The sequence below is a fragment of the Epinephelus moara genome, chromosome 4 (assembly GCF_006386435.1).
Source record: "Epinephelus moara isolate mb chromosome 4, YSFRI_EMoa_1.0, whole genome shotgun sequence".
Lineage (NCBI taxonomy): Eukaryota > Metazoa > Chordata > Actinopteri > Perciformes > Serranidae > Epinephelus > Epinephelus moara.
The window spans coordinates 23,940,808-23,957,146 of NC_065509.1; the positions used below are offsets into that span (position 1 = coordinate 23,940,808).

The 16,339-nt window shown below is 41.5% G+C and overlaps 1 protein-coding gene across 1 annotated transcript in view; it reads right to left on the reverse strand.

Moving 5' to 3' along the window:
• LOC126389464 (dedicator of cytokinesis protein 2-like) overlaps window positions 1–16,339 on the reverse strand; it is a 148,815-nt gene that overhangs the window by 117,616 nt on the left and 14,860 nt on the right. Inside the window, exons 14-21 of the mRNA XM_050043180.1 lie at window positions 15,912–16,010; window positions 13,663–13,735; window positions 13,277–13,380; window positions 10,759–10,957; window positions 7,739–7,836; window positions 7,552–7,641; window positions 7,179–7,279; window positions 4,017–4,151 (exon numbers count right to left, since the gene is read on the reverse strand). Coding sequence (XP_049899137.1) covers window positions 4,017–4,151; window positions 7,179–7,279; window positions 7,552–7,641; window positions 7,739–7,836; window positions 10,759–10,957; window positions 13,277–13,380; window positions 13,663–13,735; window positions 15,912–16,010 — 899 coding nt within the window. The remainder of the gene's footprint in view (window positions 1–4,016; window positions 4,152–7,178; window positions 7,280–7,551; window positions 7,642–7,738; window positions 7,837–10,758; window positions 10,958–13,276; window positions 13,381–13,662; window positions 13,736–15,911; window positions 16,011–16,339) is intronic.

Consider the following 16,339-nt stretch of genomic DNA (forward strand, 5'->3'; position numbering starts at 1 on the left):
ACAGGGGAAGCTCACTTTAAGTTTACATCATAAAATTTGTCATATTGTAGCGAGGCAGTAACTTAAAAAAGGAACATTTAATTGAAGCCGTTTTTCAACCACACTCATAGAACCACAGCAAAACACACCTCAAAGATTTTCTAATGGGTTTAAACACCTGAACTGTACTGTACAAATGGTGACAATGAGCTATATCGCTTATGGAAATAAGGAACTCACTCCGGACGGCACTCTGTCAGAATACTTCAATCGCCTATGCTGCTGTGTATTTCCAAAGCACTGTCAATCACAAAGGGATTCAGCCTTTTACACAATTCCACTGAGTGTCCTCTCCCGCCTACCGCTCCATTAGGTCCCAGGGAAGCTGAGCCTCCCTGGAAGTGACGATTTTGTCACACGTATCCAATGACCGTCTCACTTTGCTGCATGAAAAAACCTGCTCAGCGCTGTCTCATAGGAATGCTTGGAGGCTCCGCGTCCACCGTGCTGACAGAAGAATGTATGACGGGGAGGTCACTCTGAAAACTGGTGATAAACAGCTGACGTTTGAACATCATAGTCATGATGTGAAACGCCTCCTAGTGCACGTTTAATGCCATGTAAATTCTCATTTTAATGTAAATTCAATAGTGCATATTTGACCATTTCTTCTATGAAATTCTAGGGGAAGTTCAGCCTCCAGGGGAAGTTCAGCCTCCCTTGTTGTCTCAGAGCAATCGCCCCTGCAGGACAGTGTTACCAGTACTCATCACAAATGAGCAACCCAGCTTACTGACATTAGCTCCCATCTGTCCTGAGTGATGCACAGTGAAGAGTGGCCAAGGCTAATGGAGGGCCTGAGGGAGAGCAGTGGGAGCTATGTTTCCAAGTTACTGCAGCTAGCTGCCTATCTGTCCGCAGAACCAATAAAAAAAAGGCAAGACATTTCCTACTCAAAACATTAAAATTACACCACATGTAAATGAATAGCATTTTTAAATGTGGCATTAAAGCTCACTGAATCATACAATACTGGACTAAAAGGAAAAGCCTCTTTTATATCACGTCATTTTGCTTTTTCTTTCTTAGAAATGAATCGCTTAGTTACCAGTTAATGGGTGTCGGGCTATCAAAAGCAAAATTAACCTGAAATGACAGCCCTCCTTGGACTTTAATCTATCTACAATTCACATTTTAATAACGCTGAGGACAGCAGAATTAGACCTCCACTTCTTCTGCCTCTGCAAAAGTCCTTTTAACTAACTTCATTTTGAGCTGATGTGGGTATGGATAGTTCTACCATGAAGAGCACAGAATAGCTTTAAAATAATATATTATTTAAATATCTACAACATCACCATTTCTTATCAGAATAAACTTGACTGATCGACTGATGAGGCCTCTAGTCAGGAGCAATGGGTTATGAAGGTTGTTGCATTTAACAAAGTACCCAGAGGTTTCTTGCAGGTTTGTTCAAATTTGAAAAGCAGATATTTAGCATCATGGGCTTGAGCGAGCTAATAACTGGTGCAGTGACCAACAAGGTTGCGATGCATCAATACAGTACAATAAAAACGACATTGCTCCTCTGAGACTGATCATTGAAACTTTTATGAATGCAAGGGCGGTGCAATGAGTCACACAGTTACCTTGAGTATTGTTAAATTGTATTAGTGTTTAAGAGTTTATTCGAGCAGACAATTGAACAAACGTTGTGGACCCCTCGGGCCAATCAGTAAAGCTCTGGCAAAGATGGAATTCATTAAAATATTGTTCGGTCGGTAAAGTTTGAGATATCTGTACCTGATGGATGGAACAAATGCCTCACTGTGATTGCAGTTATCTGTGTGATGAATGCTATGTTACTATAAACTGTTTCTCATTATTTTAAGATACGCTTTTATTATTATCGTTACCAGAGATTACGTCTTCTTTCGCAAGATAACAAATTTAGAAATCCTAGATACTGTGATGACAAGAAAAGATTACATAATCATATTATGAGATCTCACAGGAAACAGAAGTGATCTCATAATATTTAGATCTTTATCACAATAATGAGAAAAGATCATTTTAGATAACATCCTTTTTTTTTGACTTACATAATGAATGCAATGTGCTCTCATAGGAAAATGTGTGGGGGAAAAATTAAGAGGAGGAATGAAGTAAAGAGAGGTGAGATTTAAAGAAGAGAGAAGGGATGGAGGGAAAGAGGACGACAGACGAGAAATATAGAACATAGCAGGTGCTCCGGGGAAGGAAAAAGAAACAGATACAACTGATGAACTAGACTACAGGGAAGTAATGTGGAGGCTTTAGGGCGTGAAGGACGGGAAGAAGGTGAAGGAAAGAGCAAAATCTGGTGCAGCAGCATGCCTTACATATTTTTGAAGCAAACATCACATGCTCCTAATAGACTTTGCATGAACACGAAGCCGATTTGACAAGCTAATAAATCTTCAGCGCCGCCTCTTTAACTATTAATGACTGCTAGTCTTGATGGTGATGATGATGGAGCCTTACAGATGCACCTACAGCACCAGCGGCTGCCTTGAATACCTCATTCTTTGCTGGCACGGCCAGGCCTTATAGGAGGAGATATTTTGCGAAAACTTTAGATGCAGAGCAAGTTGGAGTCATCGGCTGGGGGATGACAGATAGAGGAGGAGAGAAAGAGAGACGGAGTGGGAGATTTATCAGTTCAGAGATACCCAGGGGAGTCTGGTGACTGGAGCTCAGTCAGTCCAGGAGCAGTGGAGATATAATGGGGTGCACATGCACAAAGACTAACACTCAGACATACTTAGATGTATGTTTTGTACACACACACGTGCCCACACACATACACACTCTCACTCACCCACTGGGGAACCCACACTAATACATCCACACAGATCCGCACACGCTGAATAAACAAACACATCCACCACATCGATAAACAAACACACCATTTTCGAACAAACAAAGTCCGTGATGCCCTCTAGAAGATTAAAAAGACAGACCTCATTGACCGGTGGACTTCAAAAGACAAACACATACACACACCAACACACACACAGACGGACAGACACCACTGAAACTCAGCTATACAACCACTATACATTGCTTCTAACGAGGGGTCAAACGATCCATCGTCTTAACAAGCATCTCACTCGGCTAACTTCTTGCTACAGCAACATAGGCTGCTCTGTTTCAAAAGCGTTTGGCTGAAAAAACATGCATGCAGGCTGAAATACAACCCAGCTGTTGTGTCGGGAGACGTGGTAACTTAAATCAGCTGTGAGTAAGACAGCTGAGTGTACTAAATGGACATATGATAATGTCTTTTATCAATCGCAGACCCCTGAATTAAATCAAATCAAAATCATTTTGTGGCAGACTTTGTGATGTTGGCAAATATCGTACCGTTGTCCAAAGAATCGATATCGTATTGTGAAAAAACTCGGGATATACACCCTGACTTTTGACAGAGGCACACAACTCATAACAGTTCACACATAAACCTTGCAATCTTATGTGAACAAGCACTCAATTACACACACGATTGTGATTTATATACTAAACATCTACACACACACACACACACACACACACACACACTCAGGTACTCAAGTCACCCATAGGCAAGGCACATAATACTTGCTGTGGATCGTGGATCTGATCTGTCAGCATCAATTTTTGTGCTGCAGTTATAAATGGTGTTTACACTTATCGTACGGCGCAGCTCTCGGCTCAGCACAGTGGGTGTCATAAGTCTCTCCTGCAGGAACTTTGTTCGTCTGGTGTTCCGTCGTCTGCCCGTTCAGCAGCACTGCCCTGTCATTAGCTCTCATTCGGACGCTGCACTTCATCATCAATGCTTATTAGCAACGTTAGTGCTGTAATCAGCAGCCTTTTCTCACAGAGCTGTCAAAAACGATTACTCCTGCTTTGTCACTGGGCTGTGTGTGTGAGATCAAGAATCTGTATTTGCATTATTGTGAGTCCAAAAAGTAATTAGTTGTCATTATCATAATGATCAGTGCACAAACACTCACTGGGAGTAGAGCATGCGTGAGCGAACGATGAACTTGAAGATGTACTCGAGGGCTTTGAGGGTTCGAAGGATGGGCTCACACTGTTCTCCCCGGCTGGACACATCCAGATACCTCTTCAACACCGACATCAGCTTTCTGGGGAGAATGATATAATACAAAGATGAGAAAGAGAGAGAGCAGGTAGAGAGGAAGAATAGGAAACATAATCAGGACAGAGGAAAAAAAGGAAGGAAAAAATCAAAATCATTCAGTCAGGATTGTCATTCCTTTTCTGACAATCCACAGGTTGGAAATTTAATCACCAACTCCATTTCTCACTTCCATAGAGCAGAAAGACAGAGTGCAACAGAGTGAGGGTGAGAGAACGAGAGAGAGGAAGACTGGCAGCGAGGTAGAGGTGGAAAAATGGCAAAATGGCAAAATAGTATTTCACACCTCAACAGATGTACCTTTCACACAGCTCACAGACATTTCTATTTGCCCTCAGAGGCATGGTGAAAAAAAAAATCATCCTCCAACACATGCACACCCCACAGGCGTCTTTAGACACACATAAATATTCCACTGTGTCAAAGCAGTTGGAGTGAGGTGTGGGTGGCGAGAGTTCAGTCTAAGTTTAAGACCTATCAGCAGTTCTCTGCCCAATCTCCCACTGCATCATCTCAACGGCACGCACCACTAGCATATTCATGACACTTAAAACAATACTGTAGGACTTAAGAGGGTTGAGACTTTTGGCTTTGTGATGGCTCTATTTCCATGAAAGGGCAACAGGGGATCACCCACTAACTGGTTTAAAACTACCCAATCCTCTTAAACAATAAAAGTCCCCTTAAAAAATGAACTCTAATCTGGCCTCACTGCCATCAGGGTGGCCTTGAAAATATTACCAGCGTTATTACCATTCAGTCTCCCCTGGTTTTGTTTTGGTGCATGGCTTAAAGGCAAGCACGGGAGGATTTATTCTTTTTTAAGAGCAAGAGATAGGGAGTTTAAAATGTAGTGAGAGGGAGTTAGAGAGTTTTACATAACAGCCTCTGGGCTGACAGGCGTTAAGCTGCAGTGACCCTCTTTAAGAGGGTGAACACCAACACACTGGCAGGGGGAGGGATGGAGTGATGGTGGAGAGACAGATGAGTAGATGGAATGACGAACAGACAGGAAGAGAGAAAAGCAGTTAAAAGAGGAGGAGAGTTTCAGGGATAATTGGGCAAAGAAAGCCAAGGAGGAGGAGAAGCAGTTGGGGGAAACCAAGAAAAGATTCAAGGGGGAAAAGAGCAGCAAGAGTCAGAATTGCTTTTAATTTCCTAACTGGAGCTTTGGCAGTGCAAACAAATGCTGTCTCTAGTGCCCACTGAATCAATTGAAGTGAATTAACAGCAAGTAAGAAGCAGAGTGAAGTGTTTGGGGTGCATGCCTGAGTGCTTTAGCTGCTACTCCACAGAGAGGCAGGGTTAAAACTCTAATCCTGTTCAGTCAAGTGCTCAAGAGGCCAGCACACACACTGACCTCCAGTGGCAGCTGGGTACAATGCAGTACTCAGTCGCTGAACATTAGATCTTCAGGTGACAATTTACCACAATAGGTTTAACACTTGTGTAACCCTGGCATGAAATATGGCATACTTGACAGGATTATGTCTGTGACACAGATGGGGACAACCCACATTAATGCTATGTAAGCATTGCTGGTGCGGTGCTTTAAGCTGCTCTGTCCAACTTTCTAGGAACCACACAACAGTCTGTTTTTTTGGGCTTGATGACAGCACATCATTGAGATTATCTAATGGGATTTAAGAGATTTCATAATTCCCAAGAGGTGGGAGAACTGCCTCAGGAAAGATCATCTAATCTCACTGAAATGCAAACAAGAAAACTGCTGATACTGTGCTTACATTTTCACACAAAATCAGTATTATATTTGTTTTTGTATGTTTGTTTTTTTACATGAAGTCTAACACTGTCATTACAAATCCTAAAGGTCATAGCTAAATTAAATAGTCAGCTGGCATTTTATGGCGCCCATGGTAAAATGATTTAAACCTAATATAGCCAGTTGCGCTCGGTGGGTTTAATTGATAATAAAGTCTCCTGTGGCAGATTCAAAAGGAGATGACTTTGCTTTCTGAAGGCATTAACAAGGTTGTTGCATGAGCATACTGATTTGCAACTCAACTTTTTGCTCTCTGGAGTACTTATTAATTATTTACGTAACTCTTACCATGTTTTACTTTCATGCACATTATATATTGCTTGTCTGCAATGTTTTGCTTTGTTGCATCTTTTTCAGTCAGACTGCTGAAGGTATGAATTTAAGGTACCTATCTTTGTCTCGTTGACATTTGTGCACCATGAATTATGTCCATTAAAAGTGCTTGCTCAGACTGAGGCGCCTGTGGCTCAGAGGTAGAGTGGGTCATTCACTAATCTGAAGATTGGTGGTTCGACCCAGGCTCCTCTAGTCTGCATGTTGACGTATTCTTGGGCAAGATACTGAACCCCAAATTGCTCCTGATGGCTGTTCTATTGGTGTGTGAGTGTGTGTGAATGCTTACTGAGTAGCAGGTGGGGACATGTATGGTAGCCTCGGCCAGTGTGTGGATGTGTGTGAATGGGTAAATGTGACGTTGTGTAAAAGCACTTTGAGTGGTCAGAAGACTGGAAAGGCTATATACAAGTGCAGTCTGTTTACCATTGTTCTTATAAGTGTCTGACAACATTATGTTAAGGATCCCTACAGAGATAAAAACCTTTTTGTTAAAGAGTAAGATTCTTTTTGTTTAACTCGAAACAACTGAGTCCGTCAGTGATAAAAAAAACAAGCACTTTTAGAGGTCATAAATTGACAGTGCACAAATGCCCCAACTGGTTACACTGCGGCCTGTTTCACCTCTGTCTCTCCGAATACTGGACCACTTTTAAAACTTGTTGTCTCTATTAGTCACTTAGATACAAGAAAATGGGAAAATATGGTCCAGGTAAAAAATAAAAAAAAAAGTTGGCTTACAAGTGTGACAAATGGTGTAAAATCTTGTATGTCATATTCATTCAAATCTGGTGCAAAACATACATGTATGTATGAGATCAGTGCCTCCTGTCATTCAGGGAGCGTGTACAAAATGTAACAGAATGAGATGAGAGGAAGTGGGAGGAAGTGACCTACTTGTAGGCCAGCGTAGCGCTGAAATGCTGCTTGATGTAGGCCTCCAACACTGTGTTGAAGTGCTGGAACTTTCTGTCAGCAATCAGACCTATGATGTATATCTGGCAGACAGGAGGGGGAAGCAGAGAGACAGAGAGAGGGTTACATGTTTACACAGCAGGAGACATTTACTGGGCAGATAAAAAGTTATGTACAATCATCTGATAGACATGTTTATTTGGAAAAAGATGGATGAGTAGACGCAAAGATGTCAGACTGGATACACAAAGAGACAGCCTGTCACCAAATCGGCTGCATCTGTTGACAAACCGTACACACAGACTTACGCACACAACATTATCAGAGGATAAACATACACACACCACACACTCACCAAGGCGTCAAACACAAGGATGTCGTAGTCGTCAGTTTGGGAGTGTTCCATCATGATGTTGAACAAGGCATCCAGAGTGTCCTGCAGGAACTACACACACACACAGACAAAGGAGAGGTCCGGTGAGAGCGCACATATGCCGGTCTGCACACTTATGCAAGGACACACTCGTATTCACACCACTGACCTTGACCACCTCCTCTCCATCAATGATTTTGAGTTTTTCCAGGTTTTCTTTGAGGAGCTCAGGTCGAGTCCTCCACTTGAGCAGCCCCAGCAAGCCCACTGGAGAGAAGAGACACACAGCACACTTTCTGTTCAGCTGTCTTACACACAGCTGCCTGACTTAAGAGTGGATCAAAGCTATTGCAATGGAAATGTATTGGTTGAAAAAATGTCATTCTCTATATTGTATTGTATAATTTTTCACTTTCTGTCCTTGAACATTTGACAGCGTGTGTCTCCTTCTGTGTTACGTGTCTCCTTGACTGTGGCGCAGAATACATATAAGCTGTTACTCTGAATTTACCTTTCAGTGACTTGGCACTTTTTAATATAATGCAAAAGAAGATAAGGAGTTTGAGTTAATGAGCTGATACACTGCATTGAAATTAGAGCTGAAACAATAAGTCAGTTTATCGTTTACGCGACAGAAAATAAATTGGCAACAATGTCATAATCAGCGGTTTACTGCCTTTCTCTGTTTCCTATTAATCTAAGATAACTGAGTAAATCTCACACTTTGGGGTTTTGTATTTATAGTATATTATTATACATCTATAAGGATGGATAGATAGATTACACTGGAGAAAAATTTAAACACAACAATTTTGTTTTCACTCCCGAGGCACACCTGTGTAGTGCTCATGCCTTTTAATCAGCATCTCGATATGCCACACCTGTCAGGTGGATTATCTTGGAAAAGGAGAGGTGGTCATACACGGATTTTAACAAAATTTTACCCAAAATCTGAGAGATGTATCTATTGAGTGCATAACATATACAAATAAAAGTGGTTACTGTGTACTAAACAACTGGTTGAATCAAGTAAAAAAAGAGCAATAGATGAATCTATGATGAAAGGAATTGTTAGCTGCAGCCCTACTAACAATACTACACTCGGGTCTGTGTTTTCCAAATTCATCTCTGATTGATAAGCAACACCAAAGCAGCAATTTGTCAAGTGATGATTTATCAAGTGGACAGTCCCTGTTCCTCTTTTTTAGTGAGACTTTCAGCTGAACATTCAAATCCACAGTTGCTGTCATTAATTCTGCTACAGTTTGACATGGGGCAGATTTCCATGTCTCTGTAGGGCCGCCCGCTTGAAGCTCACCGCTTTTCCTGTCCAATAATTTCTGACTCACCAAGCCAAGTCGCACATCTGGTGGGTGGCCCCAAACAACACTGTGTGCATACATGCCTGGAAGTCTGTGTCCGTGTGTGTGTGTGTGTGTGTGTGTGGTACAGGTGATTAATACTGCAGGATAATGTTCATTATAGTGATGGACTGGCTTCCTCAGTAGCAGCTGTTGCACTGCACCTGTGCCTGATGCACCTCACTGTCTGGAATGTGCGTGCACACATGCATTTGTGGATTTAGGTGTGCGCTTCTGTGTGTGTGCGTGTATTTGTGTGTGGTTATGTGGCTACCTGCCAGAGAGTGCAGGACAAAATGACGACACTCCTCACTAATCGAACCCATGTACAGTTCCCCCTATCCTGTGCTTACTATCCCATGACCATTACACAGACACACACACTTGTAGTTCTGGCACCATTAACCTAATTAACATGCTGTTGACTCTCAGTTAATTGGCTGGACGTCTACTTCACCCTAACCCTCACCTCACCCTTTAGCTACTGTCATCCTGACTCAACTTTTAGCCCTAAACCTGAAAATAACATTTAGCGTAATGAGGTCAGGGAGGGTTGCAGGTTACCTGTCATTTACTACTAGTTTTATGAGTTTTCTCACAAGAAATCTGAATTTCCAGCCATTCAGCCCAAAACAAGATGGCAAGCACACTAGACCAGTAGTGTTTTAGGACTTAAAGATATAATATGTAACTGCTCTGTATTAAAACAGTTCGAACCCAGAGAAACCTGAAAATTTAATCAAGGATTCAGTTTGTGTCAATTGGTCACCGTCGCCTTACAGTGTTGTCATACCCCCTTTGCACGTGTCAGCATAGTTGTCTGCCAGAAGCTGTGATAAACTGACTTACTATCCAGTTTAAGCCAGAGTTTTAACTTGATGAAGGATTTTAGTCATGAGACGTTTGGATCTAAAGTTATCAGAGAAACAAGCTGAGCAAAGGCAAGCGGCAGCTCAGTTTCAGCCCCTGGTGAACCAAACAGCATTGGAGAAACACAGATTTTTGACGTGAAACTGCTTTACTTAGTGTTTTTACTGCTTTAAATCACAGGGTATGCTGGTTTTGAAGAGGAGGAGACATCTGAGGATAATACGGCTCCTGGTAAAAAAAATCCTGAACGTCTGGATATTAAGTTATTAGAGAAAATAGGTGAGACTGCTAGCTCGGCTGCTGCTAATGTGTATTAGCAGCAGCCGAGCTAGCAGTCCCTTCACGACAAGCCAAACAGCATTAGAAAAACAGTTACTTATAAATTGAAACTACTTTATTCAGTGTTTTCAACTGTTTTAATCGGTCTGGTTCTTTTGGAGAGGAAGAGACCTCTGCCGAAAATTCCCGAACCTCTGGAACGCTAAATGCTGAAGGAATCCTTACCAGGATAAACTGACTGCAATGATGGCATTGCTCCATCTTTTGTTTTTGTTTTGATTGAGAGACCCCTAGTGGCATAAAACTACACATTGTATATTTAAAGAGACCTTCCAAGCAGTGGATTTGTCCTCTACCACTTTCACAGTCAACAGATGATTCATTGTCTTGGCCTGGCCTTATTACTCTGTTGAAAGAAGATGTTAATTAATGTTTTTTGACGTGTCAGGTTTAATTTCAAACACCCTCCTCCTAATAATTTCTCCCCTAACCTGAGGGTGCGTGTGTATTTTTTGAATGAAAATGTTTTGCCCTGCCAAGTCTGTAGAGTGGCTTAATGTCAACACAATGTCACAAAGGGGCGATCTGAACATTGCATCACCCCCCCCCCCCCCCCCCACCCCACACACACACACACACACACACACACACACACACACAAAGACACACATGCACCTACCGTTCTGGGTGAGCTTGGTGGAGCAGACCAGGGTGGAGATGCAGAAGCTGTCTCTAGAGCTGACTGACAGGCCTCCACTTCCTGACACGTTGCTGGAGCTGCGGCTCAGGCCTGTCCCCTTGTGGAGGTCACCCTGCTGGTTGCGGGATGACGGCAGCGACAGGTAGGAGTTCACATCCTCCATGCGCTTGCTGTCACCCTGAGAGGACAATGTGGGGGAGTCATGTCTAACCCAGTAATGTTGACACACCAGCAATGCTACAACTTGTTAATGATGGCACAGATGTTTGGTGGCTGTTCCAGCAGCATTGAGAGACGAATCATATTTCCCGTGCTTAGTCAAAATGTCTTGATGTACATACGGGAGTAGAAGTCACTGGGGTTTGTTACACTTGCGGTGATTTATCAGGCCAGTCCTGAAGGAAAAACAATGATTGAAGCCACCAATTCCACAGCAGTAATCCCTTGTGATCACTTTGCCTCATCTACCTCGACCTAACTCAACTTCAGTTTGTGAACTCATAGCTTTGGAAACACTGGGGCCAGGACAGGTTAGAAAAATAAAAACTTGGTGGCAGCTGAAAACTTAGAGTGACCACAATGGAAAGAAGAGAAAGAGAAAGACAGATCATGTTAGAATATTGATTTTCTATATTATTTGCTTGTTTAATGATGTGATCGTACTTGCATTTTCGCCACACATCATCTACCATCTTCAGGTCACTGATTAATTTGGGCTTCAAACCTCAACTCTGCCCTCTTTAATGCCAAACCAATAAGTAATAATGAGTGAGTGGGTGGAAAAGCAGGGAGTAAGAGATTGAAGCCATGAGTGGCACAGAGATCGAGAGGAATGCAGGGATAACGAGAGATAATCGAGAAAGAGGGCACGTAGGGACCATCCATTTGGTCTTTGAGAGAATCACGAGTAATTAATCTTCATTGCGTTTGGCATTTAATCAATAGGGGGATTCAATCTTAGCTTTGGCTCATTTGGCAGGAAATCTATTTGGGTTTCACTCAACCTGGGCGGCCATAATCTCCCGTCCAGACTCACTATATGTTTAGGTGTGCCTTGATGATGGCTGCAACTGAGCACAACTGTTACAGTATGCACAGTATATGTCAGACCGACAGTAAATCTGACCTTTTATGCCATGTTTTAGGCAAATAACCTAAAAGGCTTCAGTGATTTGTAAAGTCTACCACTCATTTTTCACTACTATATCCAAATAAAGCCCTCCATAATTATGTGAGGAATGGCATTGAGCTTTGGCACAGTCAGAATAATCTTCTGCATTCTTTCAGGTCTGATCATGAATGATGTGTCAAAAGAATTCTGTAAACCAGTTGTGTTATAAAAGCTGTAGCTGGTATCTTTAAGATAAATAGCTTCTTGTCATATTTGCTGAAACTGTCACTACATCCATACAGTAATACATGAAACAGAATGTGAACAAAGTATGCTCCTCTGCCTCCTCGTGGTGCTTTTAATGGCATTTGCAAAAATCCACCGCACTGAATGAAAACAACCAATCAGAGCCGAGGAGTCTCTAACGAAGCTGTCAGTCATGTCAATCACATCTCGTGAACTACAGTCAAACTGTTAACTGATTTTGTATCCGTGTTGCTTTTGTATTGTCTCAAACTTTTTCAGAAACATTTTTTAGTCTACTGTTTAGCTGTAGAATGAGAAAGTTTGTGACCTGGCCGCCATGTTGAAAACAGTACAGCCAAAATGAAGCACCACCCACCAGCTGGAGCAAAGTTTCTCATTTTACAGCTAAACAGTACACTAAAATATGTTTCTGAAAACATGTGAGGTGAGAAATAGGCAATGCAGTGACAGAATCTTGATTCATATTTGACCACCACTGCCTAGTTTGACAGTTTGACCGCAGTTTACAAGCAGTGACTGACATGTTTGCGTTAGAGACTCCTCAGCTATGATTGCTTGCTTTAGCTGTGGCAGATTCTAGCAAATGCCATTAGAAACACTATGAGGAAGAGGAGGAGGAAGAGGAGGAGGAGGAGTGTGATTTTTTTTTTCACAAATTAGCTGTCTCATGTACTACTGTGTGGATATGGTGATAGTTTCAGCAAATATGACACAAAGTTACTTTGATAAAAGCTACAACTGCAGGTTTAACCACTAGTTGGTGAGAGTTTACTTTGATTTGACGTACTGCTTTTCAGATTTCAGACTTATTGTGGTCTGGCTGTTTAATCCAAGACTGTTTGGTCCAACAAAAGTTATGAGCTGGGACCCTTTCTCATCATAAAAGGCTCACTATGTCATTTATTACTCCCGGGGGAGCTTTAGCATCTGTAAAAGTCTAAATGCTTTGGTCAAGGAGGAGGGTATTCAGGTGACAATAAATGAGTCAGGGTTTTTTTAGTGAGCTGAAATTGGTCTTTTTTACATCTTATTTGATTTGTTTTTCTTTGACGACGACACTGAACCCTTTCATGACTTGATCTGTTTTCTTTCTGAAAAAGTTCTGCTTCTGGTTCTGACCTTGAAGACGACGAGGTCGTGCAGTCCATCTTGCAGAACTGTGCCGTCATCCTTCATCAGACGCACAAAGGCCATGGCAAAGTTCTTCTCGCTCTTGTCCTTGGCTGGAGACGAAGTAGACGGATTCATAAACAGAAGGAGGGAGGATCAGGAAAGACACGTAAGGGGAACAGAAAGGGAGGGAGGGTGAGAAACCAGGCATGGGAGGAAGAAAGACTACTGATTTGTATAATCAAGTGTGTGTAATGATGCCTTGGGTCATTTTCAAAATTGCTTCCAATCATTCGGTCCCTTCAGTGTCCCATAATGCTCCGGGGATAAGAGTAGTAGAGAGTGTGAATGTAAGAGGAGAAGAGATAGGCAGAGGAGGAGAGGCTGATACTCACACTCCTGGGAAGAGCGGTGTCTGAACATGAAGCGTAAATGAATTCTGTGCATTTCTTCCAGAGGGACTGCCACCTGGAGGGGATGTTATTATAGAATATAAAATCATATATCTTCAAAATTTACAGGTATACATTCGGGGGCTTATTTTCTGTAAAGCTACAGTTGAAAAGCAGAATGCAAATGCTACATAAACATCAGGCACCTTCGAGGAAACTGAAAGGAGTTACTTTTATAGACAGGAGTGAAATTCTTCCACTGTATGCAACTCCTTCCACAACACACTAGGGAAGTAGCTGAATATGAATACGGTACCAGGGAAAGCACAAATAATGCAACGGAAACAAATATTTATTCCTCAAAAAGTTGCTTGTCATTGTTTGAGGGGAAAAGCAATGAGAGACATTTTTGTTTCTTCAAATTGATTTATATCATTGTGGATGACCAGAAGATAAAAATGCCCGGTCTGTTTGTAACACAGGACTTTGACTTCATCAATCAGTCATTTCATTTACTACACTTAATTGAAAATTGATGCTATACTCTTTAATCAACCCCACCGAGTCAGCACACATTGGGCAGCAGTGGGCTTAGAGCTGACCGTTCCCCACTATCACTCTCCCCTTTACGATGAGTTGTCAGAGTAGCAAAGCAAAAGCCTCGTGCGGCAGCTGAATTTCTGTCCCACAGATTATACATCACAATGAAGCTTAGAACCTGTAGTTTTTAGCTGTGTGTGTTATGGAAATAAAAAGAGCTGGGAAATAATTGTGGAATTACAAAATAAAAGTTCCCTGAAATAAATGAAAGTAATGCTTTAAAAAAACTCCTATTTAAATATTTTATTAGTTATAGTGGATCATATATATATTTATATGCTAACACTTTACTTGAAGTTCTCTACATAAGGGTGACATGACACGGTCAAGAACCTGTCATAAACATTATGTACATGTCATAAACATTTATGACTGCTGTCATTGAGTATCATTTGGTTTTTGTATGACAAGTTGACATTGTTTGGGATGTCCTTATTATGACAACTTGACATTAACCAGGATGACATTACCAGAAGATGCCTTTGTATCAATCATTATGTCAACTTGTCATAAACACAAAAAGAGGTGCATTTCTTGTTAATGTCAAGTTGTTATGACAAAGACATCTTCTGGTAATGTCATCCTGGTTAATGTCAAGTTGTCATAATAAGGACATCCCAAACAAATTTAATGTCAACTTGTCATGACAAAGACAACTTCTGGTAATGTCACTTTAATTAATGTAAACTTGTCATAATCAAGACAACCCCAACAATGTCAATTTGTCATTACAAAAAAGAGAATAACACTTAATGACAGCAGTCAGAAATGTTTATGACATGTACATAATGTTCATGACAGGTTCATGACCGTGTCATGTCATAGTTATAACAATGTCATGTCACTCTTATGTAGATACCTTCAAGTAAAGTGTTACCATTTATATTTATCATCTCTGTCATTAGCCTTTAGTCTTGTGTGGATGTTTGAGTATTCATCTGTTCGCAGCTAAAATATGAGACTATAAGCTTCATATTTTGTCTGTACATTTATAACTGTATGCTGGAGGATCTCTCATGGTAGCAATGACTCATAATTATTGAGAAAGCTGTTTTATTGACTGTGTTATAGTTTCACTGACTGCTGACTCCGCACTTCTCTTAACCGGCCACTACGGGCCACAAGTTTTTGCGGAAATTGTCTCTGCTAAAAATAACAAGCCTTACTGTCACTTGCAGGACACACTGTGGCTTTTGTATGGCTCAAAACCATCCATGGACATTCATAGAAAAGTTTGGTCTCTTTTTGAACTAGAGAATCTGCTCATAGGAAGCACTGTAGAAACGGAGCATTTTGCCTGCCTGATTTGTTGACTTGCAGATCTTGTTGATTTGGTCATTTTTCTTTGATATCTATGACTCTATCCTACGTAAGTGAGTAGGCTATGTAGTTAAATGCGGTTTTGGGTCTGTTTTGTTTGTGTTTTTTGTTGTCATTTCCTTCTTTGTTGTGCTCTCGCCTTAAAACAAGGTTAATACTGTTAAAAGTGCAGTTATTACCAACATGGATCAAAGACTTGTGGCTGTGTTTTAGTTATTAAAATACATTCGTCTGGATATGACAGCTACAGAGGCAGAAAATTTTGTTGGGTGAACAGATTCAGGTACAGACAATGATGCCTCTGTACACCTCTACAACACACACACACACACCTTAATTGTCTCCATCCAGCGGGGCTGCTTGATTTGGTAGTAGATGACGGATCTGTACTCGCTGACTGCCTTATCCCCTGCTCCCAGACAGATGGAGTTCTGGGAAAGAGGGAGAGAGAGAAAAATGCGTGTCATATTGAACTAAGGGATTTTATGCTTGTGTGTACGTGTGTGTGCATGTGCGTCCATGTATGTCTAAAATGGATTTTCAAACTGGGATAAAGCCACGTCTATATGCCCCCGACTATGAGAGGGTGAATAAGTGCTTGATCAGTGCTGTGCTTGCTCACTGACCCATGCCACCTCTATCTCTTAAATACTACACAAACGGTACACACATGCACCTGCACACTCTATCTCACACCCCCACACACAAACCAATCCCTGTTTACACAAATCCTATTCAAACAGGCAGACGTGCCCTGCGT